Here is a 20,182-nt window from a genome sequence, read left to right on the forward strand (position 1 = left end):
GTCTTAGTTAGTACGTGTGAAGGTCTAGCGTTATGCTCTTTTGAAAATTTAAGTTTCTTTTCAATTCTATGGCCCGTATTCTGAGCTCTGGTTTAATTTTGACTCTGTACTATTATGAGAAGCTGAAAATGTGACAATTCTGTTTGATTTTTTATTTAGTTCTTTATCTTCCCTTTGCTGTTTTCTCATGCATTGATGACAAGCAAACAATTGTAGTATAATATTGTTTCCTGAATGATTCGAGTGTCAAATCTGCTGAGAAAATTGATTGTGTACTGTTACAGATTTTTTGTCACAGTGGGCTTTCCATAGCCAGGGTTCCCACCCCATCAGGGAAAATTATTTTACTTTTTTCCAGTCAGGGAAAAATCAGGGAATTTGATAGAACAATTCCTCAAATCAGGGGAAAATGTCTCAAATGAGGGGAAAATGTCTCAAATGAGGGAAAAATCAGGGAATTTTCATCAGCCCAAAGGTCGAAAGCACGGTAGTCAGTCAGGCTCTGTTATATTTTGTTGCATATCAAAACAGCATCCATTGAACGACTGGTTTTGATTGGTGGTGATTTTTTTTTACCTGATTGCTAAGAAAGCATGAATGCTTGTAAGCAAGCAACCAGAGGACCGACGGCTTAAGGTCCCCTCCGAAGGACCTGGTACTTAGGATTAATGCCTTACCAAAGGGCACTAGCGCACCAAGTGGGAATCGAAATCCGGGAATTTGATAGAAAAATACTTCAAATCATTCAGGAAACAATATTATACTACAATAGTTTGCTTGTCATCAATGCATGAGAAAACAGCAAAGGGAACATAAAGAACTAAATAAAAAATCAAACAGAATTGTCACATTTTCAGCTTCTCATAATAGTACAGAGTTGGACCATGGTTATGGTGGTACTGATTAGTTTTACATTATTGTTTTTATACCTGAAAATACATGTAATTCACTGCAACAACTTAGAAAATATGCGAAACTGGGAATGGGTTTGAATAATTATCAGGGAATTTTTAAACTTCATCAGGGAAAAGTCAGGGAATTTTGTTTTCTTGAAAAGCTGGGAACCCTGATAGTTGAACCACACTTTCAAGACCAGAATTTAAATCAGAATTCAGAATGCAGGTCTGTGTAGGGTAATGCCATCCATGCCTGGTTTACATTTTGGGGTTAGTTTTATGATATGAACTTGTACAGTTGGAGCAATGATTAATATGAAGATATTATATTTCTAAATCGCTGGTCTCGTACGTAGAGAGAAACAATCAGCTGTATCACTCGTAAAAATCAGTCCTTATAAACAATCACTAATCTTTATGTGACTGGGCCATAAAAAAATAATAATAGCTAATTTTTATATAGCGCTTATCCCCAGAACGGATCAAAGCGCTTTACAGCATATTATTACCCTGGTCATTAGATTCATTTCAATCCCGCTCGAAAAGTGCACAATTTCCACTCCCTGGGGAGCATTCCTTGCATTCATCGCAGCCTCATTATGGCGCTGGCAAATTCAAACATACAATATCTTTCGCATCCTACCGGGTTCCCATTTAGCATAAGGCCATGACCCACAGTGAGCACCTTGCTGCCTTGCCGTTTTGTAGCTGATTTTTCTCCCTTTGTCCAGCCATTTTGCAGCCCTTTTGAAAAACAAAATGGCGACTTTTGTCCATGTAGTTTTTCCCATAGGCTTTATAATAAATGAAACGGCTATGAAATGGCAAATTTGGTTATCTCTACCTAGCTTTTCTCACTCTATCTTAACCTATCGCATGATTTATTTTTTAAATTCTTTTTTTGTTGTTGTTACCTTATCATACATGTACACCCCTTTGCTTTCCGATATTTAGATTTGTTCGTTGTAAAAAAAAAGGAATAAAAAATGAAGGTTGAAAAATCTTCAAGATATTATGTGACACCATTCATTCATATTGAAAAGTCATACACCTTATTACGTGTGTGATGGAAGCTGTGTGATATAAATTTTTCTCTAAAGGCACAAAATATACATTGTACTTTCTGACTTGACTATTTTTTATTGTTTATTCTTTTACATTTTATATTCCATCCAGCAACTTGTGTACTCTTCTGTGGTGTATCGTTGTGTGTCGTCCTAGATTTACGAGCTTGCATGCAATAAATTGGCATGTCACTGAATTTCTCCGTGACTGAAAATTAATGATTTGTTGTATTTGCATCTGTATTCCTCTCATGGTCAGTGGTGTAATGTACACTTTGGTATTAAATCATGTTTTATTTTGTGGAAATGTATTTTGAATTGTTCATACTATGAAGTGTGATATATGTACACGTATTGATATTTGCATTGCTTTATTAAGTTCATGTGACATACTTATTGCTGCAATTATTATTTTTTTCCTTAAAATCCATGTGTAAATAGATGTATGTACATGTAGTGGGAAATGCGGAATTCAATGTATTATGAAATGTTGTATATGTGCATGCATTAATTAAGTCTTTTAAAGTGATACATATGTGATCATTTCAAGTCCAAGCCTACATGTTATAGTAAATGGAGTTGCTTGAAGGGGGAATCAAACATTTGATAAATTTGTGTTAAAGTGATCATTTCACTTTGTTCTGATTTAAAAAAATTTCCTTTTGGTTCCTGAAAATGGGCTAAACATTAGGCTTATAGTGTAAAAATACCATCCCCAAAGTTTCAAAGTATTATATTTACAGGATCAATTTTAAAACCTTGGAGATGTAAACCAAAGTTTGAAATAATTGGGAGTTGGTTTCAATGACTATGTGTATACAGGGAATCTGTGCACCACAACACATTAATTCTAGATGAACACAGCATGACCTACATACAGTGTGTACAAGGTATACACTGAATGTACAGTTCAGCTAATAGTGTGTGTATAGGAAATACACACAACAGAAGGCAGTCAAAATAGCCAACGGACTTTTTAAATTGGAGAAAACTGGTCATAAGCAGAACCCGTCTACTAGACGGTTCTCAAAATCAGGCTAATAAATTGCTACAGTATCTAAATTCGAGTTTTTCATCCTATATTGTCTGTTTCAGGGTTTTTTAGGACAAATACAGGCACTCATACGCACGTTTCAACTCAGTTTGATAATTTTGTTAATCAGCTGCTCACAAAGTTAAACGATCCCTTTAAAAAAAAAAAAAAAATGTGGAAAAATAGAATGTTGACAAAAAGGCATGGAATTCTGTTTTCAAATTTCTGTGGAAAACCCTGAAATGTGATAAAATTTGTGTACATGTGATGGGTTTGAAGTTAAAGGGGAATGAAACCTTTGGAAAAAGTAGGCTTGTGTCGAAAGAGAAAAATCTAAGAATAAGAACAAAGAAAGTTTGAGAAAGATCGGACAAATAATGAGAAAGTTATGGGCATTTGAATATTGCAATCACTAATGCTATGGAGATCCTCCCATTGGCAATGCGACAAGGATGTGTGATGTCACATGTGAACAACTTTCCCTTTGATGGACTGTAAAATACCTCCAAAATTTTATTTTTGTTTTTTCTTATGGTGATACAAACTCTTTATCCATGATGTATTCTTTAAAAGTCTGTATTACATGCCCTCCTATAGAAAGAATATATGCTCCACTGATAAATGTGAAAAAAGAGGCAGTTTAAATGAGATATATACTAAAGTAATGGGGAGAGTTGTTCACAAGTGACATCACACATCTTTGTCGCATTGCCAATGTGAGGATCTCCATAGCATTAGTAATCACAATATTCAAATGCTAATAACTTTCTCATTATTTGTCCGATTTTTCTCAAACTTTCGTTGATCTGTTTCTTTGATTTTTCTGTTTTCACACAAGCTATCTAGTTCCAAAGGTTTCATTATCACTCGAGCACGTTGTAGAAAAAAGACACACATGTAGTTGATTTGAGTATTCAACTGTTTTGTAACAGGGGTAGGCTTGGTGACCCCTTATTGAATATATGGTAAAGTGATATTGTATTTTTCAAGGATCCAAGCAAAGCTAACGTCCTCATTTTGTGAGGTTACTTGAAATGATTTTAACTATGATTCTAAGAATATGTACAGTAAATGAAGATTATATGAATAAAATGAATATTCAGCCTAAGATTTATTGTTTGCATGTCGTGTTTATTGAGAAAGAGGTAGTACCTTTATACAATATGGCCCGTATTCTGAACTCGGGTTTTATTGCAACTCTGGTTTTAATTGTGGTTTAACTATGGATAGCCAATAGTGGCATAAATCTCGAACTGTAGAATTTCAATATATCAGCTCATATTTCTCTCAAATCCTTCTTAACTGTTTCAGAAGGTTAAATAAGATACCGGTAATTGCTTTCACCATTTAGGAATTAGGAAAGAGCACAGTGAACCTATGAAGCCTACGATGTAAGAAAATTTTGACATTTTTGGCTTTCCATAATTTTAGCACAGAATTTAAATTAGACCATGGTCTAACTTAAATCGGGCATTAGAATATGGGCCATTGTGTGTGCCTCATGGTTGGAATACTCCCCAGGGAGTGGAGGTTGTGCATATGTTGTGTGTGGGAATGACTGATTGAATCCGATGACCGGGGAAATAACAAATCGGTAAGCACTGTACGTACTCTCTCTATTTCACCCAAAGTACATACATGTAAAGGGATAGTTCGCAAGTAAAATAGGAATTCTTAAAAGTTTTTGAAGTATTTTGTAAAATCACATTTATTGTTATCGTTTCTGTAAAAATGTCGCAGCAGAGTGACATTAATCTTTTCCACAAAATGTACATGAAAAAATGCCTTGCAATTAATGTACAGAATCATGTTATCACATGTTATCATACAACAGGACAGTCACAAAAAAGCAGTGTTAAAAAAATAAAAAATAAATGAAATGTATAAATTCAAGCAAAGGAATGGCCAAAATCATTATTTTTTTTCGAATACATCAAAACAGCTCTATCTCACACGATTGTCTTGGTTTTTTTGCCCAAGTGTTTTAATGGAAGTGGAGATTTTCAGAAAAAAATGAGAAATGATCCTGAAATTAAACAAATATCAAATGTGAGGGGGAAACATCATACATGTAGATGTACCGTAAATAAATGGGCTTGTACATGTAGTACAGTATTAGGGTCGTTTTCATATGAAAGTCAATTTTTTTTTGTCCAAACCATCCCTTGGCTTGTAGCCTCACAATCTTAAAGGTTTCTGGTACATTTTGCTTGAGCAATATTGACATGGATGGATGGATGGCCATCAATCCACATACATGTAAGTACCCTGTGGCCACTGATGCTATAGATTTAAAATGCAAACAAGTTTAATGTTCATAACATTAATATCTGTGACAATTTAATTTGTAATCTCCATATATACACAGATCTGGGAGTTGCTGGTAACTAGAAGTTGCAGCAGTGTGTAGTTATCTTATCTGTGCTCATTCTTGCGAAGGTCGCACGAAATGCGGTCGAGACCTGGGCCCCATCGCATAAACAGGGCTCGACATTAGCAGTGGCCCGGGGCAACCAAAAATGAGAGTAGGGCCACCAAAATTCTGCAAAAGCCCACACTTGGTGGTCCAGTTGGGCTACCAAAGTTTTGATAAATTGTAATCATATGTTTTCTATTGTTTTAGGGCCACCAAACTTGCCAAGAATGTGAAATTGATAATTTTGGTGGACCATTTGGGCCACCAAGTTCGGCCACCAAGAAAGAAAGTTAGTGTGGAGCCTTGGCACATAAGTTCCTATTATGGTAACTTTGCCATCCAATGGAAACTTGCATGGAATCCATGATTTTGATCAGCTGTTGATCAGCATTACCATGGTCGTTACCATAATACTTTAATAGTAACTTAAATGCAATGGGGCCCTGGGTCAGTATTCAATTGATTGACTAGTAAAGTAAATTACTTGGCATTTTACCTGGCTAAGCAAACTTGTATACTCGTATTCCATTCACGTTTAATCATTTTACTTCATCAATCCAACTTTAAGCAAACTACTTACTAATAAGCATTACGATGTCATACTTAGCCACAAAATACAATTTAGTAACAATGGTTAAGCATTTTACTTAAAAGCAAGATGCTGAGTGAAATACTTATATTTTGACTTAATTATGCAATTGAATACCGGCCTTGATTTTCATGAATTTTAACACTTTCTTGATTATAATAACCCACAACATGAAGAGCTATTAGACATGTACAGTGTGTTGCTTTTTTAATTCAAGACAACTTTTCTCAAATCTGGGTCCCGTAACACAAAGGTTAGCGATTGATCATACGCTTGATTTCCATGATTGATTGTACATTGTAGTCAATGCAATCAATCACAGAAAAATGTTCTACGATCATTGCTAAGCTTTGTGTTATGGGCCCCTGGTTAAGTTTCTTGTCTCTTCAAAGTATCTTAACACTTAATTTTCAGTGTAGTATTTTCCTCTGATTTATATGGTCCCATCTCAAGTGAGATACATGAATTTCCTTTCTGTACATGTCTATTATTCTACTTCAGTTTGGTTTTCAGACAAATGAGAAAATTGCCAACCATGACACCCAATTCAGCCTGTTGAAATAATGTCAGAATTATAACACTTAGAACAGCAAAATTGTGCGATAATGACACTTTTCCTCAGGTCAGTTTAGCTAATCCATGATAAAGGAGTTAACTTTTGAAGCATGATAAGAGTGTCAAAAAATGCTAATGAATGTCTCTTCAAAACATCCTGGTGGGCCTTTCATAAAGCTGTTCGTAAGTTAAGAGCGACTTTAAGAATGACTGGTGATCCTTTCTTGTGGTAAATGATATATTCAGTGGCGATGGTAAGCGCGTAAGAAAGGATCACCAGTCGTTCTTAAAGTCGCTCTTAACTCACGAAAAGCTATATGAAACACCCACCTGCTCTTGTAATAGTAAATGTGACTTGTAAAGAGGCAAATCCACTCTGAACAGTGCCATAGGCGCATAAAGAGCTAAGAATGTTTTAACCCTGGAATGATTTCAAAAAGAATACATTAACACAACACTGGCAGTTCTGGGGCTTTTGCTTTTCATTTGTGGCCAAATTTGAATATAATGCTGCATAAATTAGTATTATTAATTAATACAATCCAAATAAAATAAACAGATTTACTGAAAGTTGGCTATTCAACCAGAGAGATTGTCATTTTCCACCATCATGAACATTTTTTTGTCATGATCATGCATTCTGCGGCTGAGATCTTTGGGGGGGGGGAGAGGTCGATAATACCTACATCCTCTCTCCCCCTCTGGACTGACGAGAATATAAGCAAGGGCCCCATCTTAAAAATAATCACGATTGATCTAATCAATTTCAACTGTATGGAAATCCATCCATAACATAATTTTTTCAACAGGAAATTTGCACAATCTCCTTAGTAAAAAAATAAAATAACGATGAATGTATGAATATCATATCTAGAAAATAGTTGGAACAAATTTGCATTTCAGATGTTGACGTTACTGGCCATCCATAGTTGTGATTGCTCGGATCAATCGCAATTCTTTGTAAGACGGAGCCCAGGACTATTAGTTGAAATCAAAAGCCTCATGAACATCGTAATACAACACAAACATTAACGTTCCAATAACTTACATCATGAAACGTTCAGTCATGTAATTCATTGACTACCTATCTTAAACATAATCAACACAGAGTGAATACCAGGGGTCCGGCTACACAAAGACCCGCAATCAATTCAAATTGCTTACAATGACAGGTTGAGTGTGACTATGCACATATGTTTGGCCATTGCCATTGATGTTAGTGATTGATTGCAAACCTTTTGTGTAACAGGGCCCAATCATTTGATCGGGCTCAAGGTGAATGGTGTAGATGCTGCATCCTTTCCTATTGATTAGCACATGAAATTGTAAGGTTTAAGCATCATACGTGTATCAGGGGTCCGTTGCAGAAAGAGTTGCAATCAATCGCAACTCAAAAATTCTTGTGCAGCTTGATTTTCAGCCAATGAAGCACCCGTATTCGGGACTTGCGCTCGATATTTTTACTTGCGTTTAAACGCGACTCTTTCTGCAACAGGCCCCTGAACTGGTGGGCTTTCATAAAGCTGTCCATAAATTATGAGCGACTTTACGAACGACTGGTGATCCTTTCTTAAGAACAATATCAACACTAATACCCCAGTCGCATTTCCCCTACGGCCGCCGCATGGCAACTCGAAAACAGCCGTTTAAACATTTTTTGTACCAGCTACATACTGTATGGGTGGTTTGAATAAAAGTAGATAAAACCGCCGTTTTCGACTCGCTGTACGGTGGCCATAGAGAGAAATGTGACTGAGGTATAATGAAAACCTGGTGGGTGTTTCATAAAGCTGTTCGTAAAGTTACGCACAACTTAAAGCACGACAGGAACATGTTCTTAGGTCATATATTGATTCCATACGGATATCACATAGCACAAGAAAGGATCACCAGTCGTGCGTAAAGTCATTCTTAACTTACAAACAGCTTTATGAAACACTCACCTGGGGGCCGTTCATAAAGCTGTTCAAGATGGACTGTAAGAACGACTGGTGATCCTTTCTTAGGCATTTAACTATTGCCAATGAATATACCAATTACCACAGGAAGGATCACCAGTCGTTCTTAAAGTCGCTCATAACTTACGAACAGCTTTATGAAGCACCAACTAGATGTGTATAATTTACCACGAGAAAGGATCACCAGTCATTCGTAAAGTCGCTTGCAACTCAAGGACAGCTTTATTAAACACCCAAAAGGATGCGAGTTTCATTTCAGACTCAGTCTGTGTTTTCACGGTGCGAGTTGTTGATATTACAAAAGCCTCCCTCGGCAGTCCAGATTTTTACAAAGATATTTGATTTCTTTTCCGGGGACACATCCCACCTCATACATGTACATTGTAATCCCGAGTTGTTGATCTTACAAAAGCCTTCCTCGACAGTCCGGATTTTTACAAAGACATTTGATTTCTTTTCCGGGGACACATCCCACCTCATACATGTAATCCCAGTTCAGCTCGCTTCCGGCTCGGATGAACCTAGGAGAAAAAATAAAATCAAACCCCTCCAAAGTATTTAGCAGTATTGGGTCTGGCTTATAATTGAGGTGGAGATTGCAACTATTGTTGTATTTGCCTTTTACAAGTCTCATGTAGGCAAATAGTGGCTGTAGAGCAGCCACCGCCTATACACTTCCATCGTGCTTTAGTAATTTTTTCATTGTCAAATATCCAGTGGCAGCTTTACGTATGATAAACCAGCCCCACATTGTAGTCAATAAAAAGACAATAGACTATAAAAAAAGCAAAATGATGGGGCATAGGCATTTGATTGCATCGCAAACTAATAAAAAATTAATGGATGAAAAAACAGTCGCCACACTTATGTCAATTTGGAATGTTCGAGGATTCCTCAATAAATTGAGATAATTGAACGGCCACCAAAGCATTAGATAGGGTTAACCCAGGGAGCTCCGGCTAGATAGGGTTAACCCTGGGAGCTCCGGCTAGATAGGGTTAACCCAGGGAGCTCCGGCAAGATAGGGTAAACCCTGGGCTTGTCTGTTTAATATTAGGCAGACATGGGTACTCTCCAAAATGGGTAAAAGATAGGGTATGATTTTTTGTCTACACACCAAGAGATGGCACCAGATATCCTAAAACATCCAATTCAAATTTTCACACACAGAGTTAATGGGTGAAAACAATTTAGAGGTGACTAGACTTTTGTAAGATTGGAATATTAAATACAATATACATGTAATTCACATGATTGAACGTACAGCAAAAAATGAGAATGAGCTTTCTCTTTTTTTTTGTCTGAATGGGCTGTAGACTAATTGATAAATTGTTTTAAACACAAGGCTAATCTGCCCCAAGATGAATGCGAATATTCAGAGCTAATGGAAGAAGTAAATTTTCCTACAAATGTAGCATGAGCAACAAAGGAATTGCTCTTAAACGTTATACAGTGTGTACATGTACTTCCAGGGAGCATTTCATAAAAGGACTTGTTGGATGCTTTATCCAACAAAGAATGTTTTATCCAAAAGTTACCATAAAAACTGTGCCTCACAATCAATCTTAAACAAGGAAAGTTGTCAGAACTGAAAACTTGTCAGATAAAACGCTTCCCTGCTAAATTTGAAACAATTGACAATACTCACTGAGCTGCAAAGAAAGCTACCCATGGAAATCGCAGATCATGTGAATCGACAAAGACATTCTGGACAAAAAGATTAGGTCTGCAGCTATGCTGTAAGATAAAACAAAAATATTTGTATTATTTCAGACATTGCCACTGGTCAAAACACGTCAAGAGAACAATAAATTCGGTCTAATTGATGATATTTGCTACAATGCTCATTTGGTCCAATTCCTCTTTAATCATATTGTGATTTGGTCATTTCCTATTTGCTCCAATCTCCAGTTGGTCTTACATCTTCTTCGGCTATTTGCCATTCGAAGTAATCGTCATTTCGTCCATTATTCACTTAGTCTAATACCAACTTGGTCTACTTGCAAATTGGTCTATCTGATGCTTGTTCCAATCTCAAATAAGTCTAATCCCCTCTTGGTCTACTTGCAATATGGTACAATTAAATATTTGGTCCTAACTTTAGTTGGTCTAATATCCTCTTGTCTTGGGCTCCTCTATATTTGGTCAGATCGATGTTTGGTCTAATCCTCACTTGGCCTATTTTCCTTTTCATCATACTGCTGTTTTTCATTTCATATTTGGTCCAATCTTCAGTTGGGCTACTTGTTATTTGATCATTTGATATTTGTCCAAAAATCACTTACTCTTATACCATATTTGGCTACTTGTTATTTCGTCTAACTGATGTTTGGTCCGATCTTCAGTTGGTCTTATATATTCTTGGGCTACTTGTTTTTGGTCTAAATAATGTTTGGTCCAATCATCACTACATGTAGGTCTATAACCAATACATTAATACGACTTATAGAAATCTTACATTGAGGTATCTGCCGAGGTTTCCCATGTACTTTGCATCCATCACATAGCAATGGGTTTCACCATACAGACTTCTTAAGCTGGGATGAGATGATTTCCTTTCTGAAAAAGATAATAACAAACAAAAAATCTTGATAAATAAACTAATCATTAAAGTAAAATGCATCTGGGGCAAATTACAGTCTTGCCAACATTTAAAATGCAGAAAACTGAACCAGTTATTGCGAGGGAGCGGAGCGAGCGAGGGCGAGTGGATGTGGGAGTGGGGTGTCCCCCCCCCCCTCCCATGGTAGAGAGCTTTTGCATTTTTGGACCTACAATTGTGCAATCTGGTGCATACGTTGAGAGAAAATTCAGCCTCAAGAGTTTCTCTATCTGGGTGTGTTCTGATTTGTTACACCAGGGGAGCGTTTCATGACAGGATTTGTCAGATGATTTATTCTATAAGTCTAGTTTTATCCAACCGTTATCATAGTAACAGTGCCTTCCCAGCCTATCAAAATCAAGAAAAGTTGTCAGATCTGACAACATGTCGGACAAAAATATTGATGAAACGCTCCCCAGAATACAGAAATTGATTTATACTTTTAAAAAAAACAATAACAATATCAATAATTGAAACACTATGGGAGTATAGATAGCCAAATGTCTCAAAGTCCCCAAATCTGACAATTCAGTTTTTTCTTTAGGGAAATAAAAACTTCAAAAACTGGGCAATTCATTTAAAAACTGAACAGTTGGCAAAACTGCTTTAAAAAACCTGTTTGTACATCCAATCCCCATTTACTTGGTAATTCAAGTGTATCCCAATTTTCTCAACAGGAGGTTAGTAAAACCATCCAAACTCTGAGAAAACCTTGTCCCCACATGCTCAAATTGGTGTATTGTAGGGCTAGATCTAAATAGACTTGAAAATGCAACCTATCATAATTTTAGAAGTCCAATCGGACATAATTTCACCTCATTTTCCATTCAAATTAGGATGATTTCTGACTAAATGCTACATTCAAAGTAAAATTTCAAAGCAGTGTGACATGAGTTTGGGGAATATTCTGGCAGTTTTAAGGTTTTTTTTTTAGTTATTTCTTAATTTCTTCCCCCCCCCCCCCATTTTGTAGATATGTTAAACATAAACAAACACCCATTTATTTATAGCATGAAAATGCTTTTTTTTTAATAAATGTTATTACTCAGCCCTGATTACTATTATTCTTTTTTATATTATTTATAATGATTGACCAGTAGAATTTGAATCAGTGTTTAATGGCATTTGGGATATTTTTCTATTTTAATTTCCTTTATATATTGATGATACAAACCAGTTAAAGGTCAAGTCCACCCCAGAAAATTGTTGATTTGAAGAAATAGAGAAAAATCAAACAAGCTTAAAGCTGAAAATTTCGTCAAAATTGGATGCAAAATAAGAAAGTTATGACATTTAAAAGTTTTGCTTATTTTTAACAAAACAGTGATGTGCACAACTAGGTGAGTCAGTCGATGATGTCCATCACTCAATATTTCTTTTGTTTTTTATTGTTTGAATCATCCAATATTTCATTTTTTACAGATTTGACAATAAGGACCAACTTGACTGAACCATATAGTATTATACAATGCTAATTCCACATGTTCAGGGAGGAATTAATCATTGTTTCACTTGACAATGAGGAGAAAATTAGAATATGTCATATTTCATATAATAAAATACAAAATAAATAGTGAGTGAATGACGTCACCAGTCTCCTCATTTGCATACCGACCAGGATGTTCATATAACTGTTTTGCGAATTTAAGCAAAACTTTAAGATGTCATAACTTTCTTATTTTACATCTGATTTTGATGAAATTTTCAATGTTATGCTTGTTGGATTTTCTCTTTTTATTCAAAGCAACTTTTTGTTGGGGTGGACTTGTCCTTGTAACACTCGTTCTGAAACTACAACAACAAAAAACCAACAAATGATATTCCCCTTCCACATGCAGCTCTCACCATCTTTTTCCTCCTCCTCCTTCTTTTGTGTTTGTGTAGTTTCTGTCGAGGTCCCAGGACTACCCATGTAACGTTGTCTCATCCGAGAGTTGGTCGATTTCCTCGCTCTCGGCCCGGTCACCTCTGATGTAAACAAAACAATCAAAACTGGAGATTAACCAAACTCAAGGTCAAAGTAGAGGTCAAAAGGTCATGACCTTTTAAAATGCTCCAATACTTTGATTTGATACATTTTGGTAAATCTCTCTCTGAATTTCCTTTAAATGGTACCAGTTTCATGGAAATTGGTCGGCTCATTACGACGGAATGGCCATTTGAAAGTTGGAGGTCAGACCAATTTTTGTCAAAACAAAGTGAAAAAAGGGGGGCCGTAGCGCGAGAACCGACGGGCCATTTTTGTTTTGTGCTTGGCCCATGTAAAATTTCATGTGTACCAAATTTCAACAAATTCTGAGAACAGGAGGTGCAAAATTGCCTATTCATTGGGAGAATTGGCATGGAATAATCCAATTATTTACCAAATTTTCTCATCATTTTCAAAAAATATCATTTAGTCCGAAAGCTTGTGAATTTCTCTATCACTTCGCTGGGATCATCTCTTTCAAACTGTTGCAGCGAAAAGTAATAGGGAGTTGAACTGAGCAAACCCATTTTGTTTACCCCTCCTTGGGGGAGTTTCACGAAGATTTAAGTATGACTTAGAGTCGCAATTAAATGTCTATTTGCGTGCAGTATAAAAGGCATGACCGCATTGGTCAGATCATGCGAAGAGGACGCGCACTACTGCGTATTGATCGATAAGATTGCACATTGCATATCATGTACGCATCAGTATTTAAGCGCGACTTAAGTCATACTTTGTGAAACACCCCTGTGATCCCTCCCTAAAATAATTCAGCACAGAGAGGTTCATGGCCCAATGCACAAAGGCCCGTATTCTGAAGTCTGGTTTAATCTAAACTCATTTTTAAAGTTGTGGTATAAGTATGGATAGCCAACAGTGACATAATTCACTAACAATAGAGATATAGGCCCGTATTCTGAAGTCAGATTAAATTTACACCATGGTCTAACTCTGTGCTGAAATCATGGACAGCCAAAATTGTCAAAATTTTCCTGACATTGTGGATGTTTCTTATGTTTACTGTGCTCTTTCCTAGCTCGTGAATAGTGAAGACAGCTATCTTATTATGATTTGAGAGAAAAATGAGCTGATACATTGAAATTATACTGTAAGAGATTTTTGCCACTATTGGCTATCCATAGTTAAACCACAACTTTGAACCAGAGTTAAGATTAAACCTGACTTCAGAATACGGGCCATAATATTTTAGCCCATTTGACTCTCAAATCATTCTCAATTTTCTGGGAAGTACGAACAAGATAATTGTCTTCACCATTGAAGAATCAGGAAAGAGCACAGTAAACATAAGATTCATGAAATGAAATTCGAATTTTGATACTTTTGGCTTTCCATAATTTTAGCAGAGAGTTAGACCATGACCTAAGTTAAACCCAACTTCAGAATACGGGCTAAAGAGTTGATGATTACCACTTACTAGGTTTGGGAAGTTTCTTCTCCTTATCTTCCCCCTTGAAGTCCTCATCCTTGGTCTCCTCTAAACCAAGATCACTCAGCGACTTGGAAACACCGCCCTCTCGCTTCAAATCCGTTTCCATAGCAACTTTCTTGTCATCCTCCTCTTCCTTCGTCGACGTTGATGATAATCCTTGCACTCCTACTATTTTGATGTCATCATCGTTGTTGCTTCCTGATGATGATGGGGTTCCGATTTTACTGTCTTCTGATTTTGAAGATGGAAATGTTTAAAGTGATTGGTTAACATTGGTTTGACTTTAAAAAAATCTGAGCTAGAAGGTCACACTTGTCACCTGTGTCTGTGATATGTTACAAAAATGAAGCCCAGAAAAAATTGCGTTCGAAAATAATTATTTAGTGCTTCAAAAATTGAAATATAAAGTGACCGAAAACACCATCTTAATTTCATCCCATACACTTATGTGTACTATTTAGGCATCTATAAGACGCCTATTTACAAAATCGGGGTTTGCCTTGTAGTTTTAGCTTTTCATTCTCAATAATGGTTGTTTTCAGGGTTTATTAGTTCTAATACATGCACTTGGAAACATGTTTCATCTTGGTTTGAGAATTTTTTTAATCGGCTGCTCACAAAGTTAAACAATACCTTTAATGGATTAGAGTTTTTAAAATATTTTCTCTCTTTATATTTTCATTAACATATACAAGCCTTAATATACAAAATGAAATAAAAACGATACCTGAAAGCCAATTGTTACAAAAGCAGCACAGATAAGCTTCATTTGAGGAAGCATCATGCTGTAGCAGTTCCAACTTATGTGAATATTTTATGCTCTGTTTTTACTAGTACCCGGGTTGATCTTTAAGTCGCACTTAAATCTTTACGAAACACCCCCACCTCCCCCCCCCCCCCCCGGACCAGATTTCATTGATCTATTGCCATATTAAGTAGATACCTTCACTGTTAACACCCGACGCTTGCCGATTTCTAGCCTGCCTCCGTTGTCTGAACGCTTCCACCTGTTTCTGGTCGAGAACCTCTTTGGAGGGGCTCGGATCATAACCGTACTTCAGCAAGGCCGCTTTCTGACTCTCGGCCGTCGCCTCTGATGACCCCACTCCGGGGGTTGCACGGGGAGGAGTCGCATCCTTCTTCACGTTGGGACCGGCTAGAGATACAGACCTACTCAAAAACACATGATTGAAAATAAGAAAATAAGATACATGTAGTTCTCGTCTGAGTTCAGATCATGGGACATTATTCAAATGTGACTGGAAGCTTGAGATTTGCGATCCATTCATTTTGCTGTTCGTAAATAAAACACTGAAAAAAAATGAAAAAATATGAAAGCAGCAATACATGGTTAAAAATGTCACAATGAGTAGTTTTAAATACATGTACATCATAATATAAGGAAGGATAAATGGGAACTGAGGTGTAATATAGTTACCTTGGCTATTAATGGGTAAATGAAGGCTATTAAAGTACGAGTCATGCTTTTATGATAGGCAAGCTAGCCCTGTGCCTTTGTTTTGATTTGTTTTTAACAACCTATGTATACGATACTGGAGAGGGATAAAACAAAAAGCTTAGCAATTAACATGGTACAACATATTTTCAAAAGTGACTGAATGTATATGTATAATCAATCGTGAAATTTTTTTACAGTCCATCACTAAACTTTGTGTCGCAGGATCCTGCTCTTCTACAAAATGAATTGCAACTACAATGTACTACTTCTACTACCGGACTTTCTAGCACTTCGGTATTACTGCAACTTCTAATAGTACTACTCCTACTACTACTATTACTACTGCAACAATGGCTTCTGATAAGAATATTTTAAATAATCAAAACGAAAAACAAATAAACAATGATGATGATGATGATGAAAATAATAGTAGTAAAGTTTTCATGCAAAGCACTGCCCAATCATTGCAATGGGGAAGGGGCATTAAGCAATAAAAAGAAATGTTAGTATTCATGCAAAATACAAAGTAAAGCAATAACATTTTTTTTCCAGCAACAGATGCATAGTAGTAGGCTCATGATTGCTGAAGCCTTCATTAGTAAAAAAACCAAAAAAAACCCACAATCTTAGCACTCTATAAACAAAACCATATAGTGATAATTTCACCTTATTTCAACATATAATATATATTAAACACAATCAACGCATTAAATCTGCATGAACCCTTGTTTCAGACCACCGGCCCTCTCTTACAGAGAGTTACGATTGATCCGATCAACCTAAATTATATGGAATCCAACAATGTCATAATTATTTCTCCAGGAAATGTGCACAATGTCCTTTGTAAGCAAAGAAAAGCACACTGAATTTTCAAGAAAACAATGAATGTATGACTTAACATCATATTTTCAAAATATTTTGAACAAACATGCATTAGAGATGTTGATGTTGCTTGCTTTCCTTTCCATAATTGTGGTTGATCGGATCAATCGCAACTCTTTGAAAATTTGAGCCTTTATAGTAAAGAGTCACGATAAGCCATTCAGTGATTATAATTCGAGCATGAACAGAATGATGTTAGTCATTGGCCGTAAACTGGAATAGTGCTTTTTTTTATCACCGAGATGAGAATGATTATTCATATTTATTATTTTGTAAATGCCTGTTATTCCCTTTAAAGAACAACTACCAAGTGTTCAGTCATGTTTGGTCTTTGGCGATGGGTAAAATGATAGTCACATACTCACATTACATTAGTTTACGGCAAACAATGCAAAAGAAGCCTGACCCAATCGTAAATTTAAGTAATGATACGAGTCATGTCACCTGGTGTGTGACAATTGCTCCTGTGACATTTGCTCCTGCGACATTTGCTCCCACGGCATTTGCTGCAGTCTTAATATCTCACAGGGCATAGGTTTAGAGTTAGGATTGTATCAGAGTTTTGGTCCAGAATAATGAATAAAACAAGATAAGGATTATGGCTTATTTAGTTTTGGTGATGAAATTTTAAGTTTGGCTTAACGTGCACATTTACCCTGGAAGCAATTGTCGCCGGAGCAAATGTCATGGAACCGGTCTAGTCTGCAGGCACAGACCCTGATTGAAACTTTGATCAGCAAGTGTGGCTCCATGCAAAGACTAGCACATACAAAACTTGCTGTTTCAATTCGGGCCTTCAGTACACTAGGCATGAGTAGGCTGCACATTCAGACCCTTAACTCGAGTGAAGGGCTTGCACAGCAGTAGACTTGAATATTACAGATTGGTATAACAGGCAAGCTTATAAAACATCATGTTTTAAAAAAAATAACAATTAATTGAGGACATTCATGAAACCAATTGAAAAAAAGAAGGTCATTCTCAAAAAGTTGCTCTAGAGCAAATTACAAAGTGGCTTATAAGTAAATTTGAGGTGGGCGGGGCACACAGATGTTAGTAATTCAATCACTAACCATTGACTCTGATCTGTGCTCTCAGATTGTCTTCGTAAGACCAGCCGAGTTCCACCGGATGACTCCCTTAAAAAACACCATACAAGAATGAAATGTGAAGAGCATGCAAAATATGATCTACAGTGTGTATAAAAAAAAGGTTACACTTTGAAATAATCCTATAAAATTATACACTGTATATTTGCAGTATCCGGAAGCTTTTCTCCATTCAAATATTGGTATCTATGTAGGTCTCTGACTAAAAATGCCCCCCCCAAAAAAAAAAAGAGAGAGCGAGAGAAATGTACGGCAGTCTGTTCGTTTTTTGCCTTTTCACATTACACAGCGTGAAAATCATAATTTTTGTGCGAACCGATTTCTGCGAGCTTTATAAAAATGGACAGTGCTCACTTTAGCGTAACATTCTGTCAATTTCATGTGATAAATGAGACCGAAGCCGAAGAATACATGTATATACATGTAGAGTACATTAATGTATGAAAGAATTTATCACCAAATTGTATTGTTATCAATTTATTCAAAGTGTAAACTTTTTATTGACACACACTGTCATACACACCAGTAAGGAAGTAAGTAAAAATTAAATGCACTGTGTAGACCTGTGGACCCAGACAAAGCAAAATTAGTTTGGACTGCTCAAAGATGCTACAGAGGTATTTCACAAAGATTTAAGTATGAGTTACAGTCGTACTTAAATGCCGACGCGTATAATTATGATAAGCAACGGACAATCTCATTGATCAATGAACGATGGTGTGCATCCCCTTGGCATGATCTGACCAATGCGGTCATATTTTTTATAATGCACGCAACTAGGCATTTAAGTGCGACTCTAATGGGGTGTTGCAAGAAACTTGCGATTAATTGCAAGTCAATTTTTGGTCCCTAAATCAATCATATGTCTTGCAGTTAATTGCAAATTAGTGATTGATTGCTAATTTGCTCCTTGAAACAAGAAGTTTAATCTGATTTGCTACAGCTAACGTTGATCTATCAGTTGTAAAATTGCAAAAGAATATTTGCAATTGATCGCAAATATTTTCTTGCAACACCCCCTAAGTCATACTTAAATCTTTGTGAAACACCCCCCAGGTGAGGGTAATTATCCATGTACTTCCTCACTCTTCGTCTTTCAAGGCCCTGTCACATCCTTCCGTGCAAACCTTGCGGGTGATTGACCGCACCTCACCCGCAATAAAGATTTGAGCATGTTCAAAACTTTTCTGCGTGCACATCAGACTTGCGTGCGCTTCTGCGGGCAACTGCGTGTGAGATGCGTGCCACATGCTGTCAATGCGGACGACCTGTGAGTAGCAAAAACAGTTACCCGCAAGTCACACGCAAGGCTTGCATGGAACAACGTGAGAGGGCCTTTACATGTAGGTATGGAATTATCATTTTCAAAAAAAAGTTCAACAATGAGGGTGATGAATTAGATGTTAGAAACAAAATGAGAGATTGTGACAGGAGAGAATCATGAACATCATTGACATGGATAGCAATAAGAATAAGGGTGTGTTTCAATGTCGGTTTCAAAATTTAAACAGCAACTTGAATCATGACTGAAAAAGTGACCACAAAGCGCATATAATGAGAAATAAAGGGTGTGTTCAATGTCCTCCATTGCCGGTTGTAAAAAAGTAAACATCTTTCAAATCATGATTCGGAGGAAAATTTAAAAGTCGCAAAAAAGATGCATTTGTAAACGCGATCAGCTCGGATTGTACGACCTGCAAACTCGCGAATGCAACATTGAACACATTTAACTTTTGAAACGTCTTTAAATTTGCTCTCGCATTGGAAGCCTACACAAGCAGGTACCAGAATTGACCGTTCTTGTGATGGGTCATATTGCACACTAAAGCTGTGCTAACGAAAGCAGAAATTTAAAGACGAATGACAAATAATCAGCTTTATATTATTGACACTAAACAGTGCACTGCTGATCGTGTTTGTGTTCTGTGTTTTGTAATTGAGTTTTCAATCATGATTCACATTGCTGTTTAAATTTGAAAATCAACATTGAACACACCCTAAGCACGTTATTTCTCTGGTACGTCAGACCCCCTAATTCCTGTATTCATGACCTGTGCACTCCCGATCCTCTGAGGGCATAACAACTTTTAATATGTGACCGACCATCCCAAAACCAACAATAAGTCGCCAGGGAAGGTTCTCTGTAAATAGCCAAAATATTAATTCGCTCATCAAAATGCACCAATTAGAAAATTTGTTC

At 36.6% G+C, this 20,182-nt stretch overlaps 1 protein-coding gene across 1 annotated transcript in view; it reads right to left on the minus strand.

Annotated features, from left to right (window-relative positions):
- Positions 1 to 4,683: 4,683 nt before the first annotated feature.
- The window catches only part of LOC129268299 (histone-lysine N-methyltransferase SETDB1-A-like), a 43,568-nt gene continuing 28,069 nt past the window's right edge, over positions 4,684 to 20,182 (minus strand). Inside the window, exons 23-29 of the mRNA XM_064104654.1 lie at positions 17,947 to 18,012; positions 15,476 to 15,702; positions 14,518 to 14,763; positions 12,959 to 13,081; positions 10,970 to 11,070; positions 10,160 to 10,248; positions 4,684 to 9,032 (exon numbers count right to left, since the gene is read on the minus strand). Of these exons, the coding sequence (XP_063960724.1) occupies positions 8,915 to 9,032; positions 10,160 to 10,248; positions 10,970 to 11,070; positions 12,959 to 13,081; positions 14,518 to 14,763; positions 15,476 to 15,702; positions 17,947 to 18,012 (970 nt within the window). The 3' untranslated portion in view covers positions 4,684 to 8,914. The remainder of the gene's footprint in view (positions 9,033 to 10,159; positions 10,249 to 10,969; positions 11,071 to 12,958; positions 13,082 to 14,517; positions 14,764 to 15,475; positions 15,703 to 17,946; positions 18,013 to 20,182) is intronic.

The sequence above is a fragment of the Lytechinus pictus genome, chromosome 9 (genome assembly GCF_037042905.1).
Source record: "Lytechinus pictus isolate F3 Inbred chromosome 9, Lp3.0, whole genome shotgun sequence".
NCBI classification, from domain to species: Eukaryota; Metazoa; Echinodermata; class Echinoidea; order Temnopleuroida; family Toxopneustidae; genus Lytechinus; species Lytechinus pictus.